This window comes from Triticum dicoccoides, chromosome 7A (genome assembly GCF_002162155.2).
Source record: "Triticum dicoccoides isolate Atlit2015 ecotype Zavitan chromosome 7A, WEW_v2.0, whole genome shotgun sequence".
Lineage (NCBI taxonomy): Eukaryota > Viridiplantae > Streptophyta > Magnoliopsida > Poales > Poaceae > Triticum > Triticum dicoccoides.
Window position 1 is genome coordinate 325,122,046 of NC_041392.1, and position 19,941 is coordinate 325,141,986.

Consider the following 19,941-nt stretch of genomic DNA (forward strand, 5'->3'; position numbering starts at 1 on the left):
TTATATATATTATGTTTTATCAATTCAAAATATTATTTTAATATCTTTTTCAGTGACCAATTAGTTGAAATAAAACTTAAGCAGTGCCTCTCACAACTAACTGAAAGGAAACATGAATTACGTTGAGTATAGAAACAAAAAAGCATAATCTTATTTTCTGAAAAATAGACCCTCTAAAACAACATATACTACTCCCAATCATAAAGAATAAAAAGATAACATAAGAGGTACAGTTACTACAAAACAAATCTGAACTTCAGGTTACTTCTCATAAAATCTTATTTCTATATATGTCAACTGACTCGGGAGGAGCATATTGCGTTCAAGCACTTCTATGTGAAGAGGCAGCTTGAGTTCAAGCTTGTCCTCTTGGTTCTCAGGAGGAACCCTTTAACATCCTTGAGAACATAAAAATCTTAACAAAGCAAGCACTACGTTTGCAGTCCTCCTGAATATGCAAATTCTTTCTTAGAATGTAGATTTACTTCAACCACATGCTTCAGAGTTCCCTAGCAAAAAAAAAAAAACTCCAGAATACATAAGTTTGCATCATAGAAGTATAAAGCTATGAGAAGCATTGTAGTGTATACTCACTTCAAGAAAACTAACAGTCACCGTAATTCTTTCAAGTTTTTCTAATGATATTATCATCCACGTAGTTCTGTTACAATATACATAGTACGTCGGCAGTCCGGCAAATAGTATTCAGGTCCTACATACCATCTAAGAAAATGCAAGCATGTTTTCTTCCTGCTGGTAGCATGTTCCTTTGACTGTTCAAAGTATATATCCGGTGATATTTGACTATATTTAGAAAATAATGCATTGTCCAAGATCGAGATTAATCATGATGTTACATTGGCAAATACAAACAGAAAACATAGTGAAGCATGATTGTTTCAATCCCTATAACAACAGATTCATTATTTCTTCCCCTTCTTTCTTCGTAGGCATGGTTGTGTTTATTTAACCACGCTCTCCTCACATCATATCTTTATCCTTACCCTTCCTTTCCCTTCACCTTTTTTGTCGCCATTGTGTTTGAACCCTCTTCAAAATGTTGTATTTTTATATATATTATGTTTTATCAATTCAAAATATTATTTTAATATCTTTTTCAGCGACCAATTAGTTGAAATAAAACTTAACCAGTGCCTCTCGCAACTAAGTGAAAGGAAACATGAATTACGTTGAGTACAGAAACAAAAAAGCATAATCTTATTTTCTGAAAAATAGACCCTCTAAAACAACATATACTACTCCCAATCATAAAGAAGAAAAAGATAACATAAGAGGTACAGTTACTACAAAACAAATCTGACCTTCAGGTTACTTCTCATAAAATCTTATTTCTATATCTGTCAACTGACTCAGGAGGAGCATATTGCGTTCAAGCACTTCTATGTGAAGAGGCAGCTTGAGTTCAAGCTTGTCCTCTTGGTTCTCAGGAGGAACCCTTTAACATCCTTGAGAACATAAAAATATTAACAAAGCAAGCACTACGTTTGCAGTGCTCCTGAATATGCAAATTCTTTCTCAGAATGTAGATTTACTTCAACCACATGCTTCAGAGTTCCCTAGCAAAAAAAAAAACTCCAGAATACATAAGTTTGCATCATAGAAGTATAAAGCTATGAGAAGCATTGTAGTGTATACTCACTTCAAGCAAACTAACAGCCACCGTAATTCTTTCAAGTGTTTCTAATGATATTATTATCCATGTAGTTCTGTTACAATATACATAGTACGTGGGCAGTCCGGCAAATAGTATTCAGGTCCTACATACCATCTAAGAAAATGCAAGCATGTTTTCTTCCTGCTGGTAGCATGTTCCTTTGACTGCTCAAAGTATATATCCGGTGATGTTTGACTATATTTAGAAAATAATGCATTGTCCCAGATTGAGATTAATCGTGCTGTTACATTAGCAAATACAGTGTGTACATTGGGATATTTTTCCTAACAATAGCGACAATAATGGATATTGTCGTGCAATAATAGCAATAAAGGAATCAAATTGATCTCCTCGACATCCTCATATGAGTTGTCGCTGTTCATAACATAGCTTTACCTGATGATACCCACCTCATGGGAGTCTAGGTATCTTCAATTCCTAAGCCTGCTCGAGGACGGGATTCGGCGGTCAGATCTTTTTTGGCCATGTACAGGTTGCCTAGTATGCCAATTGAGTAGAGCACGACATGGATGAAAAATCTCATAATAGCAAATTCTCAATCCAGATATGAGGGATTCCTCGTGATAACTACTACTCTCCTTGTTCACTTATATAAGACGTTTAAGCCTGTTCAGACAGTGTTCTAAACAGTTCAAAGCCAGTTGTTTTAAACGCCTTATAAAAATGAACGGAGGGATCAATATCACTAATGGAATGGTCTATACACGATTAAGCTAGAATAGACGACTAAACCTAAGGATGTAGCCTGTAGCGCGCGTTTGGAGACTCCTCACACACATTTTTGGGATCCGAAGCTGTCACCTTAAACCATCTAGTAGTCCTCGGAATACTATACTAAAAATTGTTGTCCAATCCTCGGAATACTATACTAAAAATTATTGTCTAAATTTTAAACACCGCGTGTTCCAACCCTTTGCCTACAATGCTATTATGAATCAGAATATATGTGTGATTTTTTAAAACGAAGTTAATTGTACTTAGCAGGGCCATATCAAGAGCATATCAACCGACATTTGTTTTTTCCTAGCACTAAAAGAAAGGAAAAACGCAAGGCAAGCACTCCCTCCATCTCAAAATAAGCATCTTTGATTTAGTACAATTTTGTAAAGTTTATTAAATCAAAGACACTTATGTTGGGATGGAGGGAGTATATCAGTACACGACAAAAATATTAACATGTCAAATGGTGAAAAATAAAATTAACTTTAAAACTAATTTGTCCTTTCAAAAAAGACATAGTAACAAGAAAAATCGATGCAAGCCAAAATTGTTTATTGTACTACTTTGCTTAGTAGTTGATACCAGAATGCGGTAAAACAACAAATTAATTACCTGATTTATTGTACTACAGTTTGCTGCCGGTCTACAACCAAACCACTGGTTAAAGTTAGAAAGATGAACAGATAATAAAATCTGTATTGAAGCGACACAGACAATAAAAGTTATCTGAATTTGCACATCTACGTTCATGCTGAAAGAAATCAAAGAGAAGCGATAATCACCTTATATGTCGAGCTCTCCTTATCGGTTTCTCTTTACAAGCAGTTGGCCGCCTTCTTGTTTACCAGGCCTGAAAAATCACATCAACCACCAAACCAATCTATCAGTAGCACCAGAGACATCCATAATTCATTCGATCAGGAGAGGGGAAACAACTACCAACCATAATACTTGTGAGAGTGCACACTATAAAAAGTTGTTTGGCTTCCTTGTTGAACTTATTATTAATCTTGGCATTGTTGTTGATGAACTGCTTGATTGGGAAGCAGATTTTTCCTTCTGCACAAGGTTTCAGACCAGGATTATCCAAAAAAAATTATCCTAACCTAAGAAATCATATCAACCAATGAATATGAAGCCTGGAAGAAAAAAAGAGACACAATATAGCTATAAGTGTAAGTATTCTGGAGTTTCTGTCTCACCATAACCGAGAGCTCCTGCATAATGGCGGCATATCATGATCTTTCTGGTGGCCGCCCTGAAGTTTTACGTCGGATGATGATGGACTGCAGACCTTCTTGGTGACATGAAGGCAAGGTGCGCCGCGCCCGCAGCCAGAAGCAAACAAGGAAGTCGACAGCCGTGAATCAGCAGCGCCGACCCGTCACGCTTTGGAACCACAACCTCATCTTCCTCTGTCGGCGATTAGGCCAGCGCCGCCGCTGTCCGCCCCTCCCTCTCTCTTATCTCTGTCTTTCTCTCCCCCTCTCTCTTCCAAGGCGGGCGCACGGGACGGGAGGCATCCCTCACCTTGATCCAGAAAGGCGTGTGGCAGCGGATGGAAAGGCGGCGGGGCGACGAGCATAGCCGGCGGCAGCGGCGACTTTTCCTGGAGAGAGATGGGGTCGGGATCGGGAGTGAGTTGGGAGTTGGGGGAGGCAGAGACGTGAGTGCGTGTTAGCGACAATCTCTCTCTCTGTATTCGGTCTGGGATGGGAGGAAGTGTGGGCTGGTTTCCGGGCCACGTCCAACACGGGGTGGGCCACGTCCAATGCAGTATCGATGGTACATGGGCTTGCGGGCTGGATTTTGTGTGGCCGTGTGGGACACCGAGCGATGGTTTTTGTACAAGGCGAGAGATCGAACGAGGTGGTCAAATCACGAGGGAAGGTCGAACCATCACGACGTTCGATCCCCTTTAATAATAGAGAAGAGAAATGAACGCCCAACCAGGTTTTTTTTTCTTTTTTTTGAGAAAAGAGCGCCCAAGCAGTTCATTGCTATCTCAACGGACTGGTAAAGTGGGGGCGAAAAAAAAAGAGAGGATCCAATCCTAGTTTCCTTTCGATTGCATCGGCAGGGAAGGAAGGAACCCCTAACCCTAGCCTCCTCTCTCAAAGCGAGGATTTTTTTTTTGTGGGGTGATTGGATTGGAGCAGATGTCGTCGGATCCTCGGAACCCTAATCCTCCTCCTCCTCCACCTCCCGGTTCTTCGTCATCCGCGCTTCCGGCGGGGGGCAGCTATTTCCCGCTCCCTTTCCACCTGCAGCAGCAGCAGCCGGTGGCGACCTACCAGTACCAGCAGCTGCAGCAAGCTCAGCAGCTCTTCCAGCGGGACGCGCAGACCATCACCCCCGAGGCGCTCGAGAGCGTCAAGGCCGCCCTCGCCACCAGCGACGTCCTCGACCCCTCTGCTGCCAGGGCCTCCGCCTCCTCCTCCGACGCTGCCGCCAAGAAGAAGACAATACCTCGTCGTGCAGCCGGACAGTCCTGGGAGGATCCTACCCTCACCGAGTGGCCCGAAAGTATATCCTCTCTCATACTCTTTCAGTTTACAGTTCATCCATAAATTTACTTTCCCCAATTGCTCATTCTGTTCGATTTTTTTACAGATGACTACAGGTTGTTTTGTGGAGATCTAGGTAACGAAGTTAATGACGATGTTCTCTCAAAAGCCTTTTCGCGGTTCCCCTCCTTCAATATGGCAAAGGTAACAACTTCCTCGCGTCCACTAAATTCTTATTATTTCTCCACTGTTCAGTGTCGCAGTCTCAATTTATTCACAAGTTTCTGTTACAATACTACATTTCTAAATAACACAGAGGTTTAATATCATGACAGTATTTTGCTTGACAAAATAATTTATATGTGTTTCAAATATCTAAAATGATATTTTGGTCAAGTGTAGAAGTTCTGAATCTACTTATCCCTGGTAACAAGATTTTGAGACTAGAGAGGGTACTTGAACGGTTTCTCTTTCACTTCTGCACCAACTAAAGATATGTCCTCAACAAAAAATAATCTGGACTAGTGTACAACCCAAAATTTACACTTCCTAGGAATGAATTTAGCTAGATGCATAAGTTAGATAATATAAATCAAGATAGCAAAAGTTGAACATTATTTCTGATGCACCAGTGACCACATTGGTTCACATAATTTAAAAGGGCCTCTTTGGATTGTACAATTTTCATGGGAACTGGGAACATTGGAGGATTGAATCCTAAGGATTCCCCCCCCCCCCCTATGAAAGCCCTTTGGATCATAGGATTGTGACTACTAAATTCCATTCCTATGCCTCCCATTACATACGAATCTTAACATGAGCTCAAACCTCATTTTTCCTTTGCGAAGTCCAATGCACTTTCACTCGATCTCTCTCTACCCTGTTTCCTCAAATCATCTGAAATTCCAGTCTTCGTTTTCTGTCCTCCACCAAAGGTACATGCTTCAGTATTCTTATGTTTTGAAATCCTGTAGGATTCCATGGTACATGACATCTCAATCCTGCGTTTTTCCTGCTCCTACGTTTTCAAATTCCTGTAATCCAAAGAGGCCAATTCAGGCAAGATTGGACGAGCGATCACCCCTTATCGTTTGACTTCACATTTGGGATCCAAAGGGCAATACATGAGAGGTAGATAATTACAAACAAACGGCTTTAAGGCCGGTCATAATAACAAGGCAATGATAAAAGCATAAACATGGGATGACAGCCATGCCACCCCGCCCAAAAGTAACAACCCGGATTGAGCTAACGAACCGAGTGACCTAACAACTAGGCATCGCCTACGTGACCGGAATCAAAGTACTCACGTATGCTGGACTCACCTGCAAAGATATTAGGATTGGAATCCCCGATGAGAACTTTCGTACTCACAAGACATACTCATACTTGACAAGTAAATAACATGAACGTGAATCATAAGTAGCAAAAGCATGTCAAGACATGGAATGAGACAATCCGTAGACATGGAACAAGTTAGGCGCAATTAGACACTTACAAAAATGAAGTATCGCTGTTAAAAAACAGCCACAAACCCACCGCCGGTTGCCGCCTTCAGTGCTTCCTCTCCAGTGAACCTCCATAGTATTCGCTGCTCTGCACCGCCCCTTATGCGCCGCTCCTCCCGTCGTTCGCCGGTGGCCTTCAACGACGTTGTGTGGTGCCTCTAGGACCCCCAATGCATGCAGTGGCATGCTCAGCTTGTCCATCCCCGCTAGCGCCGCCGCACCCATGGAATCGGCTGCAATCAACTGCAATCGTGAGTAAATAACCAAAGACGAGAGGTGATGTAGAGTACATGCCAAAGTACACTGATTTGTCCCGACATTCACGAATTGGAGGAGGCTATGTGTAACGCCCACGATGCGGCTATATCTCCCACGTGTCGAGGCACGACTTAGAGGCATAACCGCATTGTGGTTTTGTCGCAAGAGGGGTAATCTTCACACAATCCCATGTACTGAATAAGAAAGGGATAAAGAGTTGGCTTACAATCGCCACTTCACACAAATAACAAGTTAAACATACATCATCCAGAGTACAATCAAGGTCCAACTATGGAACCAAAATAAAAGAAGACAACCCAAATGCTAGATCCCCGAACGTCCCAACTGGGCACCACTACTGATCAACCGAAAAAAGACACATAACAACGACCAAGATTTTCATCGAGCTCCCACTTGAGCTCGGTTGCGTCACCTGCACTGGTATCATCGGCACCTGCAACTGTTTGGAAGTATTTGTGAGTCGCGAGGACTCATCAATCTCACACCTGCGAGATCAAGACCATTTAAGCTTATGGGTAGGATACGGTAATGAGGTGGAGCTGCAGAAGCGCTAAGCAAATATGGTGGCTAACACACGCAAATAAGAGTAAGGTGAGAAGCTACGCAACGGTCGTGAAGCTAGAAGTGATCCTGAAACTACTTACGTTCAAACATAACACAAGACCGTGTTCACTTCCCGGACTCCGCCGAAAAGAGACCATCACAGCTACACACGCGGTTGATTCATTTTAATTAAGTTAAGTGTCAAGTTCTCTACAACCAGATATTAACAAATTCCCATTTGCCACATAACCGCGGGCACGACTCTCGAAAGTTTATACCCTGCAGGGGTGTCCCAACTTAGCCCATCACAAGCTCATGATCCGTGGAGACAATCCTTCATCGCGGGACACCCGATCAGGCTCGGAATCCCAGTGCACAAGACATTTCGACAATGGTAAAACTAAACCAGCAAGACTGCCCGAATGTGCCGACAAATCCCGATAGGAGCTGCACATATCTCGTTCTCAGGGCACACCGGATAGGTCAGGCTACGAGTAAAACCAGCCCTCAAGTTTCCCCGAGGTGGCCCCGCAGGCTGCTCGTTTCGGACCAACAATCAGAGGAGCACTGGTGGGGGGGGGGGTTAAAATAAAGATGACCCTCGGGTTTGCAACCCCAAGGGAAAGTTATAGGTTGTTAGGCAAATGTAAAACCAAGGTTGGGCCTTGCTGGAGGAGTTTTATTCAAAGCGAACTGTCAAGAGGGTCCCATAGCCCTCATCGTGTTAGGGACGCAAAATCAAGGAACATAACACCAGTATGACGGAAACTAGGACGGTAAGAGTGGAACAAAACACCAGGCATAAGGACGAGCCTTCCACCCTTTAGCAAGTATATAGATGCATTAATTAAACAATAGATATAGTGATATCCCAACATATCCATGTTCCAACAGGGAACAACCTGCACGGCACCTGCAACTAGCAATGCTATAAGAGGGGTTGAGCAAAAGCGGTAACTTAGCCAAACAACGGTTTGCCAGGAAGGTGGGTGAGAGGCTTGACATGGCAATATGGGAGGCATGATAAACAAGTGGTAGGTAGCGCGACATAGCGATAGAACGAACAACTAGCAAGCAAAGATAAAAGTGATATCGAGGGTATGGTCATCTTGCCTGAGATCCCGCAAGGAAGAAGAACGAGTGCATGAAGAAGACAAACGGACGTAGTCGCGCGAATCCTCACAAACGCAACGTAACCGGAACTATCAAGGAGAAGCGCAACCGGAAAGAAGCAAACAACATGGTAAACAACCATCACAAGCATGGCATGATGCACAACCAAGGATGATGCATGTCCGGTTTAAATAAGCATGGCATGGCAAAGTGCACAAACAACATTACAAATTAAGTGAAGTTCAATATGCAATGAGTTGCATATTGATGAAACACCACAATCGGTTATTTAGTTTCCTCTTGTTTATGTACTCAACAATGTTCAATGTTGGTTAAACATGGCAAGAAGCGAGGCATAAGTAAACTAACTATTTAGGCATTTTAAATGAGGCCGGAACAACAAACAACAATTCCGGAAAATCCCCATATGCATATTTAGCAATTTAATGCAAACAACAATTTTAAACATTTTAAATGTTGTTATCATGATGCAGATGACATATACAAGTTTTATGCAATTTTAAGAAAATGTTGACATGAGCATGTTATGAAGCATTTGTCGCCATGGCGGAAGGAAAAGGGGGCCACGACAACTAATCCAAAAATGATGCCACGACAACATATCGGTTCCGGTAGCTCATGGAGATATCGGTGCAAAGGAAGTGTGGCGGGAGCGTGCAAAAGATGGTGGGGTGATCCCGGTTACCGGGTTCCCACGGGTGGACGGCATGGCAACAAGGAGGAACATGCAAGCGACAATTTCGGACACGGTGCAAACGCGGGGTTCATCTCATACGACTCACATGCATTCAATCATGGGCGTCGTCTCGGGGTTATACCTTCGAAGCGTGCAAACGGGACGGTTCGGGTTCGGTGCAATGTAGAGGAAGTAGGCGTTCTCGGGACGGTCGTAGTGGAAGTAGTGGTACACGGCGTCGGTAATGGAAGTAGTGATACACGTTTCGTAGAGGGACTTGACGAATCCGAGTCACTTGGGGTCGACGGTAGTCGTTCACGTTCTTAGTCGCACAAGTTTTCGTAGATGTTCGGGGTCACGGCGAGGAACTCGGCGTTCACGGAGTCTTCGAGGGTCGACGGTAGTGGTACTTGGCAAAATGCACGTCGACGGTAGTTGTTCTCGTATCGTCGTGGAAGTAGTCGTTCACTTGACGGTCTTATCGGAACCTCGTCAACGGTAGAGACCCACCTTGGCGTTCCGAAGGGGCAAAATGCACGCAGGGCGGCATCCTGCTGGTGGTTGTCGGCGCGGCGCCATGGCCGAAGGCCGAGGTCAGGGTTTGAGGGGAGGAGCCCGGTGGCGCGGGTGCGTCATGGTGGCAGAAGAGAAAGGAGGAGGTGCAGGCATTGTGGATCGAACGCGGCGCCTACCCCTGGCGCTGGCTGTGTGGGCATGAAGTGGCGGCGGTGTGGGAGGATGAGAGGGAGAGAGTGTCGATGGGGATCAGGCAGGAGAGGCTGGGGAGACGAGCGAGAGAAGGAGAGATGGGGATCGAGGGAGAGGGATGACGGGTGTGGCAGCGCTGCCTGGAGGGAGAAGGTGAGATCGAGAGAGAGGAATCGGGCTCCCTGGCGGCTAGGGTTAGGAAGGGCGCCGGCTGGGCCTAGGGGCAAATGGGCCTAGGTGCAGCAGCTGGGAGGCCTAGCTGGCTGATGGGTTGTGGGGAAGGTTGGGCCGGTGAGAGGCCCAGCTGGGCTGGACTCTCTTCTCCCTCTCCCCTATTTCCTTCTCTTTTCATTAACAGAGAATTAAGAGAAAGGAAAAGAGAGAAGAGAAGGTTAGAGGAAGAATTTGGACATGCGGTTAAGTTTCCCGGACTCATAAAAATGAGTTTGTTCCTAGAAAATAGAGAAGGCCATAATTGAAAGATGTAAATTCAAACTCATTTGAATTTAATTCAAATGGGTTTGAACTAGGACTTGGTAAAAAGAAGGTACAAAATTGTTCGGTTTTTTAGAGGAGCCTCGATAATAAAAGAGATAAAGAATTGTGGACAAGATTTGAAGGTCAAACTTGAAGTGGAATAGGCATGGGAATTATTTTTGCACGTGTGTTATGGTTAAGTCCAAAAGAATGGAATATTTATTATAGCTCTCTAAATATCGAGAGGGTATGTTATAAAGAGAATCACCATGTGAATTCCCTCGGTTTAAATGGACCGAAGATCCATGCAATTTATTTAGTTGAGTTTTACAAAATTAAAAGACATGATGGCATGATGACATGATGCAATGCAAAAATAAATAGAGCAAGCACAAATGAAACACACGGAGGTCACGAAAATATGGAAGTCTTCTGGAGCGTCGGTCTTGGGGCGTCACACTATGAGGAGGAACTCGAAGAACACGAAGAACACGAGGAACAAGAGGGGGAAATCACAAGAGGAACACTCAAGAACAAGTCCAATCACACATCCAGTAGACAATCAAACACATAAGATCCACAAGGTACATGAATAATCAAAGGGAAAGATACAAGGTAGAGTTCATCCCAAATCCAAGAGGAGATGAGGTCTTGATGATATAGGTAGATCCTTCCCGCATGGGGGTCTTGAATCCCTCGGGATCTTCTCGCATGGAGGCCTTGAACTCCATGGGAGTGTCTCTCTCTCAAGAGGAGTAGAGGTAAGGAGCAAACCTCAACTAGAATGAGCTGTAACTTTGCTAACCCTAGAAATGAGGAGGGGGAGGTCTATTTATAGTCCTAGCCACAAAGGGGTAAGTGAGGAGGGGATACAAGGCCACTTGGGCCGCATTGCGCACAGGCAAGGCCGAATGATCCGGGCATCTTTCGGATGATCGAGACGGAGTCCCGGATGATCCGACTTTGGGTGGAAGCCTTCGGGTGTCTTCGGACGCAGTTAGCCGGATGATTCGGGAGCACGTCCAAATGATTCGGCTGAAGCCCGAATGATCCGGGAGGGGACCCGAATGTCCAGCCTATCTCTAGTAGCCGCTCCGTCTTCTCCTTCCTTCCGTCTTCTCTTCCATGCTTCCCTCACAGATGGTGTAAGCGTACACGTGCGCTCGCACTCCTCGTCGATGGTGAAGCTCCGATAATACCTATGCATGCACACGAGAGGAGTGTCAAGTAGTATGCCATGCTCGAAGGGGTAAGTGAACACGTGTAAAGGAGATGATTCACCTTTATGTATTTGAAGTAGATGTCGCGCGTGTCACTTGCCAAACGGACTCTTGACATGGTGATGTCCGTAGGATGCTTCGCATCAAGAGGGGATCAGAGAATGGAACTATTGGGCAGGAAGGGGATTCAAACAAGCCACATACGGATGGATATGGACGGTGTCGAGGTCGTAGTAGCTCGTGGAAGTCGTGGACTCGAGCTTGGGGAGCTTCACTTGAGAGTAATCTTGAGGTGCTTGTTGGCGAAGATGCCGCATGTCCAAAGGCAAAGATGCCTTGAAGTCACTTGGCGAAGATGCAAGGTAGATGGTGAAGTTGTAGAGCGGTGGTTGGTATTGAGCTCTTGACCTTCACGTTCTTGTCGTTGATGGTGTTGATGCCGATGTAACCTTGTCGGAGATGATAGGCCGGAAGCATGTGTACTTGAGCGTCTTCTTGAAGATGAGGAAGATCTCTTGGCGGTCTTGATGAGGGCTTTGAGCATCCATCTTGGCGTCAATGAAGTTTTTCGTGGCATCGAACTCGTCGCTGTGGTTGTAGACCGAAGTAGATGTGCTTGCCTATCCATCACAAGACTCGAGCAAAGGTAAGTAGGAAATGAGATAAACAATACCAAGATACCTTTTCCCAAAGTTGAGGATGTATCCCGTGTCACTCAATGTGAATTGAGAGAATAGTCAAATTGGTACATGACTTGTTCACTCACACCTACAAAATAAAGCTTATTGAGTGGCTTTGTTAGGACAAGTGGCACAAAATTCAAGCAAGTGTTAGTCAATGATATCAATAAGGTCGAGGAAGATTCACAAAATCGCAATAAAGCAAATAGATCAATAGCTATATTGTGGCACAAGGAACACACACTGATAGATAAGTGGGATTCGCACAACCAAGGAATGAGCACAAAATGTGTAACCACGCAAAAGCTCGTGTTGCACGGATACTAGAGAGACAATAGCTCGATTGCTCAAATGGGCTAGATACGCTTGTGCACCAACCTATGAGAGTAAACGTGCCGTCTTCAGTCCCAAGTATGCTATGCATGTATGATCCAATATGATGTACCATGCAAAATGGCTCAATGCTAGTTCTATTGCTTACATGCTCTTTTGTATCTCCTCTTTTGCTTAAAAGCTTTTTCGTCTTTTTTTGTATGCTTTGCCACTATGCTTGATGCTCGAGCCAAGATATGAGACAAGTATGTGAGATATGCGTGGGAGACACTTAATGGCACAAAGATGATAGCAAGATGATTGCACACTAAAGGTAGCTATGCGGAGTAAGTGTATCACTAAGATGCACAATGAGTGTGCCCCGACAATTTTCAACTCGCTAGTCTCGATGGGAAAGGTACGCAATAGGCTCGGGGCTATCAATGCAATGGCAAGGAAATGTACAATGGTGTTGTCGAGGTTACCGTCCTTGCTTACGGTTACGGTGTCAAAAGGTGAAGTGGTCGTTGTTGAGTCCGTGGCGATGATGAGTGGCGGAGGAAGAAACCATTCCTAATTAGCCGAAACACCTTAGAAAACGGAAAATCGCAACTCAAAATCTCAAACAAAATTGGGGAAAGTTGGTGGAATGGTATGGTGGTGGTTGTGAAGAAGTAGCCGTCCCTAAGTAGCCGAAACACCATAGAAGACTCGAATCACAACTCAAGCAACCACAAATGCAATGGGGATCGAAATGGGTTAGGTTGCGGAAGTTTTGGGTTGTGGTGCGGAAGTTTGGTGGATGGCCTATGCAAAGATGCCAAAATACACAAAAATTGATGGAGTCAAATGGTGATGGAAGTATTTTTATGGGATGTCAATAGCTACAAAACGAGCTAAAGAACGTCAAAATTGGACTCTGGATGAATTAGTTATGACCGAAACAAGAATCCAGTCGTGTCAGTTTCAGGGGTAGCCGGACATCTAGGAGTAGGTCTGAATGATCCAGGTTTGTCAACTCGGGTGTTGATGTTTGGGTGTGTGGGTTAGCCGGACGTCCGGGAAAGGGGCCAGCTGATTGGGAGGATGTCCGGATGATCCGGGCAAGTCAAACTGCTCGGGATTTCCTCTCGGGGACGCGATTTGGGCGGAAATTTTCGATTTCAGGGGGTCAAAATTGACGGGAAAAGAAAATTTTTGGAGGAATTTTGTGATGGGGAGGTGGGGAAAGCCAAGATCGACTTGCCAAACAACAAAATCGTGGATCAAACACAACAAAATCTCACAAGAACCAACAAAATGCAAAAAATTTGGTGCGGATTTTCAAATTGCGACGAAGTCAAACAAAATTAGGCTAGAACATGGGGGGGGGGGGCTCCAAATTCGTGTCAACGTGGCTCATGATACCAAGATGATGAAGGGTACGGGCCAAAGTACCCGATTTGTCTTGATGTTCACGACTTGGAGGGTGCTACGAGGAGGAACAAGAGGGGGAAATCACAAGAGGAACACTCAAGAACAAGTCCAATCACACATCCAGTAGACAATCAAACACACAAGATCCACAAGGTACATGAACAATCAAAGGGAAAGATACAAGGTAGAGTTCATCCCAAATCCAAGAGGAGATGAGGTCTTGATGATATAGGTAGATCCTTCCCGCATGGGGGTCTTGAATCCCTCGGGATCTTCTCACATGGAGGCCTTGAACTCCATGGGAGTGTCCCTCTCTCTCAAGAGGAGTAGAGGTAAGGAGCAAACCTCAACTAGAACGAGCTATAACTTTACTAACCCTAGAAATGAGGAAGGGGAGGTCTATTTATAGTCCTAGGCACGGAGGGGTAAGTGAGGAGGGGATACAAGGCCACTTGGGCCGCATTGCGCACAGGTAAGGCCGGATGATCCGGACGGAGTCCCGGATGATCCGGCTTTGGGTGGAAGCCTTCGGGTGTCTTCGGACGCAGTTAGCCGGATGATCCGGGAGCTCGTCCAGATGATCCGGCCGAAGCCCGGATGATCCGGGAGGGGACCCGGATGTCCGGCCTGTCTCTGGCAGCCGCTCCATCTTCTCGTTTCTTCTGTCTTCTCTTCCATGCTTCCCTCGCGGATGGTGTAAGCATACACATGCACTCGCACTCCTTGTTGATGGTGAAGCTCTGGTAATACCTATGCATGCACACGAGAGGAGTGTCAAGTAGTATACCATCCTGAAAGGGGTCAAGTGAATACGTAGATGATTCACCTTTATGTGTGTGAAGTAGATGTCGCGTGTGTCACTTGCCAAACGGACTCTTGACATGGTGATGTCCATAGGATGCTCCGCATCAAGAGGGGATCAGAGAAAGGAACTAACGGGCAGGAAGGGGATTCTAACAAGCCTCGTACGGATGGATCTGGTCGGTGTTGAGGTCTAGCTCGTGGAAGTCGCGGACTTGAGCTTGGGGAGCTTCACTTGAGCGTAATCTTGAGGTGCTTGTCGGCGAAGATGCCGCATGTCCAGAGGCAAAGATGCCTTGAAGTCGCTTGGCGAAGATGCCAAGGTAGATGGTGAAGTCGTAGAGCGGTGGTTGGTGTTGAGCTCTTGACCTTCACGTTCTTGTCGTTGATGGTGTCGATGCCGATGTGACCTTGCTGGAGATGATAGGCCGGAAGCATGTGTACTTGAGCGTCTTCTCGAAGATGAGGAAGATCTCTTGGCGGTCTTGATGAGGGCTTTGAGCTCCTCCATTTGAGCTTCCATCTTGGCGTCGATTGACTAGCGAGTTGAAAATTGTCAGGCCACGCTCATTGTGCACCTTAGTGATACGCTTACTCCGCATAGCTACATTTAGCGTGCAATCATCTTGCTATCATCTTTGTGCCATTAAGCCTCTCCTGTGCATATGAGATCCAAAGGAACGTGGAGCGCTACGTTGCATGCATGGCCACCCGTCAGCGCTCCATGTTCAAGACTTGGCTGCCATCCCATGCAAAATGCATCCATCCAGGCCCGTCGATGAGGGCGTGTGAGGTGAGCGACCGAACAGGGCCCCCAAAATCGAGGGGCCCTCGATCGAAGAGAAAATCGGAGCACCGCAAAAAAAGAAAAACTGATGAACCGCCTGGTTCGTATGTCTGACCTGAGTCGCTCCACGCCCCAAGCACCCTGAACGCATGCACCCATTTCTAGGTCGAGTCTAGGCCGGAAGGGAAAGCGTTGCTCTGCCCTAATCAAGATTTCACCCAATTCACTCCGCACCACCTCGAAAACCAATCAACCCCGCATCGAGTCGGTCAATAATACATCTCCTGCGCGGCGGTGACCGGAGCAATGGAAGCGGTAGGATCTAGGGACCCCTGCGGCAGCCATCGATGCCGAGGCCGGCGTTGATGCTAGAGAAGAAAAGATCTCGCTGCCTTGCCGTGAAATCTGGCTGCTGGCGTCGTGCGTCATGTTGTTGGAGTTGTAGTCTTCTTCCAGTGATGGTGTCTTCAACTTTGCCGGTGGCAACGGCGCTGCCCTGCTGGATCTGAAGATAGGCTGCTGCACGGTGCAGGCTTGGAATAGACGCCCACCTCTTGCGCTAGCGGGTCCAGCTCAGAACAACGCTATCCAAAACTTGTTAGCCCATCTGCGCCTGGTTTGCCGCCTCAAGCCTGGCACCAATTCTAGGTAACTTTCTATACTATGCTCCTGTAAATACTTGAAGGGAAAACTTTGTTTTTGCCACTCTAGCTTTTGCCCACTTTGCTTATGCCACTCTAGAATTTAACATTTCACTTTTGCCACTCTTAGCTTTTGACAATATATCAATTTTGCCGTTCAGTGGCAAAAGCAAAATTTTCAGAGTGGCAATTGTGATACATTGCAAAACCTAAGAGTGGCAAAAGTGAAATGAAAAATTATCGTTTTTGCCACTGAATGGCATTTGTGATGTATTTTCAAAAGCTAAGAGTGGCAAAAGTGAGATGTCAAATTCTAGAGTGGCACAAGCAAAGTGGGCAAAAACTAGAGTGGCAAAAACAAAGTACGAAGTAACACTAGGTTATATAGTTAAGTAAAAACAAACTATTTTATAAATAGTACTCCCTCCGTCCCAAATTACTTGTCGCTCAAATGGATGCATCTAGAACCGAAATTGTATTAGATACGTCCATTTGAACGACAAGTAATTTGGGACGGAGGGAGTACGAAGTAACACTAGGTTATATAGTTAAGTAAAAATATACTTTAGTTGTATAAAAATATTCAAATTTAAGGGCCTAATTTTACATTTCGCACCGGGGCCTCAGATTTCTAGAGATGGCCCTGCATCCATCACCATCGGTGTGCAGCCACGTGGATCATGTCCATCATCATCGTACAACCGTCGTTGCCCTCATGTCGTCCTCATCGCCCATCACTAGCCGCATGCCGTCATCGTCGTGGAGCCTTCTCGTCGAGACGCCGCAGGACTTCTCGTGGAGCCTTCTCATGTATGCTAAATGCTATTGAGCAGCCCGACCGCACGATTTCTTGACTCTGATCTGTATCGAGCGGGATAAGTAGTAGATGAATGCAGCGAATTAGCAAGAATACCTCATGCATCCAACCTACTCAATTGGAATTAAGGGCAAGAATATTTCTCACGTCTCTAGCAGCAGCTTTCGTTTGCAATTTGCCATCCAAGACATTTGTTGTCGCCGCAGGTACCATCCCACCTAGACACGCTGATGGCCGCGGGATGAGGTGCACACTGCCGGGTCTCATGATGCCGATGGAGATCGTCTTGATGAGCACCGTCGGACGAGTAACCGCCTTGCCTGGTATTAATTTTGGCAAACAATGCACAATAAGAATCCCTACTATCACGAGACCAGTTTTGGAAGTAAGCCTTATCCATGCAAAGGGGACTTGGACTGTGGTTAATTATGTAGTTTATTTAAAACAGAAGGCTAAACGGGCATGCATGGGGCCACCCGGTATTGCGTTGGCGAGGGCAGTTTGGTGGTGGGAGTATGTACTCCTAGGTGTATGCGCGCGCGCGTGTGTATTCATTTATTAGGCTAAGCTACACAGTTTCATGGATTTCGTACAACATGGTCCTCACCTATATAGCTATAAGGCTTTGGTAGTTTAGTTGGACTGTCTAAACAGACTAGACTTTCATGATCTGTTTATGGCTGACCAAGATATTGAGTTACACGTAGCTGCGGTGTGCTTTTTCCTATCTGCAAAATCTGGCTTGCACCTGATGTATATGACCACCCTTATAGGTTGTTAGAGATAAGAGGACTGGCAAAACAAAAGGTTATGGATTCGTCAGTTTTTCAAACCCTACAGACCTTGCTGCAGCAATAAAAGAAATGAATGGTTAGCATTTCCAATGAGCTCTATTGATTCACTTGCTGTCACTTATCAATATGATCTGGTTTACTGTTATATACTTGTACTTATTTTGTTTGGAACTCACTTTTCTCAGGAAAGTATGTTGGGAATCGCCCTATTAAATTGCGTAAGAGCAATTGGAAGGAGAGGACAGATGTCGAGGCTCTACAAAGACAAAAGGTTTATACCATGTTTCCTTCTTTAGCCAAGTCCGCGTGTCTTCTTGTCCGCTCTAATTTTTTTCTTCATATTTCCCATCTTTCAGAATCATATTCAGAAGAAACCTAAAACACAAAAGAAGGGTATTCTTCACAAGTAAAGCTCTATTGGGTTGTACCGGGCTGAGCCCTGTAGAACAAGACTGTAAGTTCCTTTTGAGATTACATGATAGTTTTAATTTTAAATAATCACATGGGCCCTGGAAGTACAGTGACACAGCATGTTTTTAGTGCACTGAGCCATTCTATATGTTCATAATTTGCACAAAAAATTAAAGATATACTCCCGCCGATCCAAAATAAGTGTCATGGTCTTGGTTTAAATTTGAACAAAAACCACAGCATTTATTTTGGATCGAAGGGAGTACATAGCACCGACCTTGTGTCATTTCAGGTTTATCATTTGCCCATATGATTCCATGGAGAGAAGTTGTGGAATAAAGAAACATTGTTCTACCATGTAGTTGTTTCTGGTGACTTTGTGGAAGGCCTGTTTTAAATAAATAAAAATAAAGAAGCAGTGGAAGCAGTATCCAGGACTTGGTTGATATTTTTTCTTATTATGTCAAGTCCTTGCTTATAGCTTATTTCGGGTTGTTACTGGTTGGTTTCCAATGTATTCAAATAAACTTGTTTTGACTTATTTTCCATTTTCTTTTTCTTAAGGCTATGATTCATCTATTTGGAATGATAACTAATATCTTCATAACTTTAAATTTGTACCCCTAGTTGACAACGCCCGTCTTTTCAAAAGTAACACAAAGTGGAGAGATATCAGCTTGCGGTCAGTTTTGTGAACTTTAGATTGTTGCAACTCAAGTAGGAGAAGACCCACCATCTGACTATCCGCAGGTGCAATTGCTTGACTTTTGATCTTGTGATTGGAACCACTTGAATAGTGCCAACCATGCTTGGTGTGATGCTGCCATAACATATAGGGTATATAATCAACCAAAAATTTCAATCAGTATCAGTTACGCAATACGGAGAACTGTGGCAATCAGCACAGTGCACCGTCTGTCTGATCCTATAGAGCAGACTTGAGAGTGTTCAATTGTGAGGTTGCTTATGTTTCTTTTACTTCCTCATTTAGCTAGCTTGCATTGAACATCCCCTTGGCCTCCCATCGCCATAAATGTGCGCATGCTAGACACTAGACCATAATCCCTGTCCTTGAAGCCTATCCCTGCCCCTGATTTTGTGAGTGTCTTCACTCGGATTCCTACATGTTTATATTGGTGGCCCTTTAACTTGCACGAGCACCATGACGTGTTAACTTTAGTGAACTTTATTGTGGTAACAGTTGTGGACTTGTGGTGCCTTGGCTCTTTCTTTTCTATACTTAACACTTTATTGCAAAACCTGCCTTGCCTCTGCAAAAGATTGATGGATGGTTTGTTTCATGCAGTGCTCCTTTGGATAAAGGACATCTGAAAAGTACAGAGGCTGGGCACCGGTCAATGCGTGCAAGGATGATACTATACCTATTGAATTGTAACGCTTACTAAGCAATGTTCCATCTGGGTGACAGGCATATTTTTACATTTGCAAGAGTTACAACTAGTATTTATAATCAGCTTGTTCCGTTGTAACGATGTCATTGTATTGCAACATAGAGGTTAGGCACTGTTCCTTTTTTGGAAGAATTTTCAGACCTGTAAATTCGAACCTTTGATCAACCAAGCAAATGTGGAATATAAGATTATACTCCCTCTGACCCATAATATGAGATACCTTTTGACACTACACTGGTGTTAAAAAACGTCTTACATTATGTGACGGAGGGAGTATCTGATGCTGATAGTGGCAGTCTTGGTATATCCTCGCATGAATAGCCCACCCATGGCCTGCAATGGCTAATTTTTTTATTGACGAAATTCAGTTAGTACTGCTTTCATCCCATATACAAGGGAGTA

At 44.6% G+C, this 19,941-nt stretch overlaps 1 protein-coding gene and 1 long non-coding RNA gene across 5 annotated transcripts; one reads left to right on the plus strand and one right to left on the minus strand.

The window, feature by feature from the left end:
* Nucleotides 1–216: 216 nt before the first annotated feature.
* Nucleotides 217–4,313, minus strand: LOC119328961. Of its 4 annotated transcripts, none has more exons than XR_005159237.1 (4): nucleotides 3,619–4,313; nucleotides 3,360–3,475; nucleotides 2,072–3,266; nucleotides 217–1,577 (listed from the first exon to the last, which is right to left on the minus strand). It is a non-coding gene; the product is annotated as an uncharacterized LOC119328961 (long non-coding RNA). The 4 variants fall into 4 exon arrangements; XR_005159235.1 differs by having other exon boundaries at nucleotides 217–509; nucleotides 1,323–3,266; XR_005159234.1 differs by having other exon boundaries at nucleotides 217–3,266.
* A 127-nt stretch (nucleotides 4,314–4,440) lies between these two features.
* On the plus strand, nucleotides 4,441–19,843 carry LOC119328959 (RNA-binding protein 42-like). The gene is made up of 6 exons (XM_037601945.1): nucleotides 4,441–4,942; nucleotides 5,030–5,127; nucleotides 17,696–17,792; nucleotides 17,902–17,987; nucleotides 18,073–18,170; nucleotides 19,434–19,843. The coding sequence occupies exons 1-5, from the start codon at nucleotides 4,576–4,578 to the stop codon at nucleotides 18,124–18,126; spliced, it is 702 nt and encodes a 233-aa protein (XP_037457842.1). The 5' UTR covers nucleotides 4,441–4,575; the 3' UTR covers nucleotides 18,127–18,170; nucleotides 19,434–19,843.
* The last annotated feature ends 98 nt before the right edge of the window (nucleotides 19,844–19,941 follow it).